At 44.1% G+C, this 5,423-nt stretch overlaps 1 protein-coding gene across 1 annotated transcript in view; it reads left to right on the top strand.

The window, feature by feature from the left end:
• Positions 1-544: 544 nt before the first annotated feature.
• Positions 545-5,423, top strand: part of decr1 (2,4-dienoyl-CoA reductase 1, mitochondrial) — a 7,952-nt gene continuing 3,073 nt past the window's right edge. Inside the window, exons 1-9 of the mRNA XM_015391286.1 lie at positions 545-548; positions 652-803; positions 1,419-1,660; positions 1,732-1,789; positions 1,866-1,952; positions 2,108-2,255; positions 2,390-2,489; positions 2,570-2,642; positions 2,871-3,017. Of these exons, the coding sequence (XP_015246772.1) occupies positions 545-548; positions 652-803; positions 1,419-1,660; positions 1,732-1,789; positions 1,866-1,952; positions 2,108-2,255; positions 2,390-2,489; positions 2,570-2,642; positions 2,871-3,017 (1,011 nt within the window). The remainder of the gene's footprint in view (positions 549-651; positions 804-1,418; positions 1,661-1,731; positions 1,790-1,865; positions 1,953-2,107; positions 2,256-2,389; positions 2,490-2,569; positions 2,643-2,870; positions 3,018-5,423) is intronic.

The following is a 5,423-nucleotide window of genomic DNA, read 5'->3' as shown; positions in this document are numbered from 1 at the left end:
AACTAACAGATTCTGCAGAGTGGGAGAATAGAGATAGAATGAAGCAGAATGATGAAAAAGGGGTCCCTATGTCCTCCAGCAGTCTAAGCCTATTTATGGCAAGGATATCCACATTTTTTGTAGCATCCCAATTTCAGACTGTATTTTCTTGACTTTATCTTTAGTGGGACTGAAAAAAATAATGCATCCGTTTTTGACATTTACCTAATCATATTTAGTTACTTTAACTCAATAGTTTAATGTTAGCAGGATAGGACATAAAATATTTGTGTTAAAGTAACTAAATATAATTAAGTACATGCCAAAAGCGGTTGCATTTTTTTTTTTTAGTGCAGAAAGCTGCAGTTCTGGAGCTGCAGCCTCTAGTGGTCTTCCTGCAAATCAAAACAAACCAGCAGCTGTAGTTTATATTCTCACCAGCAGGTGGCTCCAGTTATCTGTTCTAAAACTTGCAGGTTTTGTTTTGAATTTCAGTCAGGAAGCTTTTCCATCACTTCTGAATAAACTCATCCTAAGAAGGTAGATTAGGTTCTAGTTTTAGAAGATGGGTCAGAGGAAAATATTATCACTTCCAGAAACTGTATTTAGTCCAAATCCAAGTGCATCGCCGCGGTAACAGAAATCCTGAGTTTGTTCCAGCCCTTCCCACAGCAAGTACCTGTCTGTCAGGAGCTCCTCACTTCCTGAATTATATCCAGACGTACAGCAAGAGGACATCCGTCCATCTGTGGTCGTCCTCTTCCATCCCCACCCTCAGTCAGGCGTGCATGCAGCGGGCCTGTGCCCTGACCCAAAAGGTTCAGGTCCGAACATCAGTCCAGATGTTGCAGGGGATGTTTAGAAGAGGTGGCATCATCTCTGTTGGATCATTTATCAAGGATCAGGAATGAAGAACTCAGGTAGATGGAAAGATTAGAGTCAGGAAAGTGGTTCAGGAATAGATTTGGGTCCAAAGAACTGACCTGATTCCCAAAAACCAGACCAGACAGAAGCTTCCCACATGGTTCTCCATCATCCAGAGGTTGCTTCTCAGAGAACAATCATCTGGAAACTACTGAGAATGGATGATGAATGAGGCTGAGGAGCTTATTACCTAAACTGGGTCTCTACCAGGGGTAGGGTGGGAACTCGGTTTGGCGGATGATTGGATCCGAATGAACAGAAATAGGTTGAATTTGACAAAAGAAGTAAATGTAAAAATCTATGAAAAAGAAAGTCAGACATTTCTTTTCAACCAGGCTTCAACAGAATGTTTTTAAAAAAGTAAAAACGGTACTGGGCTAAAATGATAGTTCCCTTACCTTAATATTTGGTTTCCCTACCTTTAGAGTCAATATCTGCCATTAATGGTTCCTGTTTCTGTCGGTCAGGCAGGAAATGTTTCTGGACTTTTATTGAGTCTTATTCTGTCAGAACAGGTTCAGAACCGAACTGATTCTGTTGATTTTGGTCCTTCTCAGTTATGGTGCCACAGGTTTGCGGGCCTCCGGTCCTACGCCACTCCTCACTCCCAGTTCTTCGCTCCGTCTGAAGGCATCATGCTGCCGGCAGGAAGTTACAACAACAAAGTGGCTTTCATCACCGGAGGCGGTACCGGACTGGGCCGAGCCATGACCGGTGTTCTGTCCCAGCTTGGAGCCCAGTGTGTCATTGCCAGCAGGTCAGAGGTCACACCACACCAATCAGGCGACCATGAAGCTCAGTTCCTAAAGTTTGGTTTGTTCCGTGCAGGAAGCTGGAGGTCCTGCAGCAAACGGCCACTGAGATCAGCAGCCAGACCGGAAACAAGGTACCGTCCAGAACTGGGATGATCCAGGTATGACACATTCTGACCCGATCTGACACGGCGCCGTCGCTGTCCTCAGGTCCATGCGGTCCAGTGTGATGTCAGAGACCCTCAGGCCGTCTCTCGCTGCGTTGACCAGATGGTGGAGCTGACTGGACTTCCTGATGTAAACGCACTCACCTGATATGACAGAAACCAGAACCTGGATCTGTTGTTTTAGTTAGTGCTCCTCTGGACCCCAGAACCGTGGTTCACAGGTCCAGATTGGTGGTGACAGTGTTTCTGATGACATCATGCTGCGCTGTGTCCTAATTGGTGCAGGTGATCATCAACAACGCTGCGGGGAACTTCATCTGTCCCTCAGAGCGCCTGTCGGCGAACGGCTGGAAGAGCATCACCGATATCGTTCTCAACGGGACGGCGTTCGTTACTCTGGAGCTGGGAAAGAGGCTGATCCAGAACCAGAAAGGTCAGAACCGGTTCCAGGAAAGCAGCGGTTCCAGAATCAGGAGTCAGAAAAAGTCAGATACAGAAACTAAACTGGTCTAGAAACTATTTCAGAATCAGAAAAGTTTTCTTTCTTGTTTTTTTTTTTTATCTCAGGGGCGTCCTTCCTCGCCATCACCACCATCTACGCTGAGTCCGGCTCTGGTTTCGTTGTCCCAAGTGCGTCAGCCAAGGCTGGAGTCGAGGCTCTTTACAAGTCTGTTTCAAACCAGCTGGAAATCTGAACCCCCCCATCAGTGTGGTTACCATGGTAACCATCTGGATTGTGTCCGTCAGGTCTCTGGCTGCGGAGTGGGGGCGCTACGGTCACAGGTTTAACATCATCCAACCAGGACCAATCAGGACAAAGGTACCGCCCTCCATCTGCCAATGTTGATCATCCTGCGTGTTGCCATGGTAACCAACATGGTTAGTTTGAGGTTTTCCAAAGAGACCCACTCTGGACGGCCTGCTGGAGTTTCTGTGTCCAGAACAGAACCACCGGGTTCTGAGTCCAGATCCAGGAGCTGCATCCTGATCCGATTGGCCGAGCTCTGGTCGTCAATCTGAATGACGGGTTTTACTGTGTTCTACTCAGGGAGCCTTCAGCCGCCTGGATCCGACCGGAACCTTTGAGAAGTCCATGATTGGTCGTATACCGACGGGTCGGCTCGGAAAACCAGCAGAACTCGCAAACCTGGCCGCTTACCTGAGCAGCGACTACGCCAGCTGGATGTCTGGAGCTGTGAGTTTCCACAGATACGCTTCTAACAAAAAACAAGTTCTACTTGATTTCATAAAAAAGAAACAAGATGGGAAACGCATCAATAAACAATTTGAACAGATGGCATCAGTAGAGCCGGGAACCTCTAAGCCGAACCCAGTCCTGGTTCTCTGACATCTAGAACCATCTAGATCAGCGGTAAGAATCCCAAACTGTTCAAAGAGCCATATTGGACCAAATAAACTAATCTGTCTGGAGCTGCAAAGATGTAAAAGTCTTCTATAAGCCTCGTATGGCATCACCGGCTCTAAGTGTAAAGCCATGGGCTTTAACATATAATAAACATTCATGATTAAATGTTTATCCTGGAGCAAATGCCACATAGTAGCATGAGGTGATGGAGGAGCAGTGAACACCCGGCGCGGTTTACGTTTTGATGAAATGATAGAAACACGATAAAGGAATCTTTCTATGGTGGACGTTAGGGGTGTAAATCATCCATCATGGCGATTCGATTCAGTATCGATTTCCTGACCCAACGATTCGATTATTTTCGATACTCAAGAATACACCACGATTCGATTCGATTGTTTTTTTTTTTTTTGTTTTTTTAACACCTTACAGGGTAGACAATGTTTCAAATTTGAAATAAATCAATGAAAGCTGAAACAACAGCAAATAACAGAAGTAGAAAAGTTGTACTCCAACTATTCCTATTAAAACCTCATTTACTGAAAAATAATAATACCCCTGAGTTATAGATTCTGAAAGGCTTTGCATAAAAAAAAAATACTGCAATAAATCAGTGCTCCTCTCCCACATTGTAGCTGACCGCAGACAGGAGGCCGGCTTGGTTTGTTTTTATGACCGAAATTGCGGAAAACAACTCGTGAAGTTTGACCTGCTAGAAGAGCGAGGTGCGCAAGAACGCTGGGACCCTTTTTCCACCTGGATCTCCGCTCTTTTTGGCCCTCATGTCCCTCCGTCGTCGGACTAAACTCGCCCCCACTTCCTCGCCGCCTCGGCCGTATCTAGACCCACAGCGTGTAGCACAGACCACGCTTCAATATTGACCATAAATCAAAAATGTCTGCATCAAGCTCACTGCAACACACTGCTGTAAGAGTATAACAGGAAGCGAGGTAGGAGGGCAAAATAGGTTTAGCGCCACCCCAGCACGGGAGGGAGAATTACGCCCAGGAGCAAATGGATAAAAATAGACTGGAGGAAAAAAAAAAATGAATCGATTATCTTGCGGACGTGTCGATGCATCGGATCGTCGGCTGTTGGATCGATGCATCGATACAAAACCATTATTATTTACACCCCTAGTGGACATGAACCAAGCAGGAACTGACATCCATCAGAGCAGAGCTCTCTAACCCCGAAATCCCACATCCTCCATCGCCAGCGTTCCGCAAATATGTTGTCTTTTAAGTTTCGTACGCAACCATGCAGCTAAAAGTTGAACATGAACCATTTATAAAGAAGAATGGCAAAGATATCAATTGTTCTGTTTTTGTCTTCTTCCGCCTCTCATTTAATAGCGATTGGCAAACAACCTTCAGGTGCGTTGCTGCCATCAAAAGGCTTAAACGCCCAAATTTGGACACTGGGTCAAACGCTGGTCTAGAATCTCTGACGCTTCGACCCTCTGGTTGTTTAGCTGCTCTGTTCTGTAGCTTCAAGCTAATTAGCCGAGTTGGAAAAATACACCTCCAAACATCCTCTGTTCATCAGTTCATCGGGATTATGATCCCATTAAAATATGCAGTTCTTGTTTGGAGCTCCAGACCTCCAGCATACAGTTTGTCAGATGAGCATACCCATAGTCAATACCCCTTTATCCCTTTAGTTTATCCCTTTAATTTTGTACGAAAAATAAACTTTACACTACCTCAATGGGCGTGTTTCCCTTTTGTCATGTACAGAAAACGATTTAATTACTTACTTTTTGGAGTTTTTTAAAGTGTATGGCTATCTCACCTTAAATTGTTTATTTTGTACATGATTTTGTACATGAAAGGGATACACTCCCATTTAGGTAGTTTGTACGGAAGAGGATTAGGGCCAGTGGAAAAAAAAAAAAAAGTTAACAGGTTTTTTAATTTTATTTCAGTTTAGTATTGGAAAAAAGTCAGAATTCTGAGAAAAAAGTCAGAATTCTCATAATTCTGAGGAAAAAGTCAGAATTCTGACCTTTTCATCAGAATCATGACTTTAATCTCAGAATTATGACTTTTTTTATTGTCAGAATTCAGTCAGAATTCTGAGAAAAAAGTCAGAATTCTCATAATTCTGAGGAAAAAGTCAGAATTCTGACCTTTTCATCAGAATCATGACTTTAATCTCAGAATTATGACTTTTTTTATTGTCAGAATTCAGTCAGAATTCTGAGAAAAAAGTCAGAATTCTCATAATTCTGAG

The sequence above is a fragment of the Cyprinodon variegatus genome, unplaced genomic scaffold (assembly GCF_000732505.1).
Source record: "Cyprinodon variegatus isolate N-32 unplaced genomic scaffold, C_variegatus-1.0 Scaffold534, whole genome shotgun sequence".
NCBI lineage: Eukaryota > Metazoa > Chordata > Actinopteri > Cyprinodontiformes > Cyprinodontidae > Cyprinodon > Cyprinodon variegatus.
Note: the sequence above shows the minus strand (reverse complement) of the source record. Positions and strands in the feature narration are given on the sequence as shown.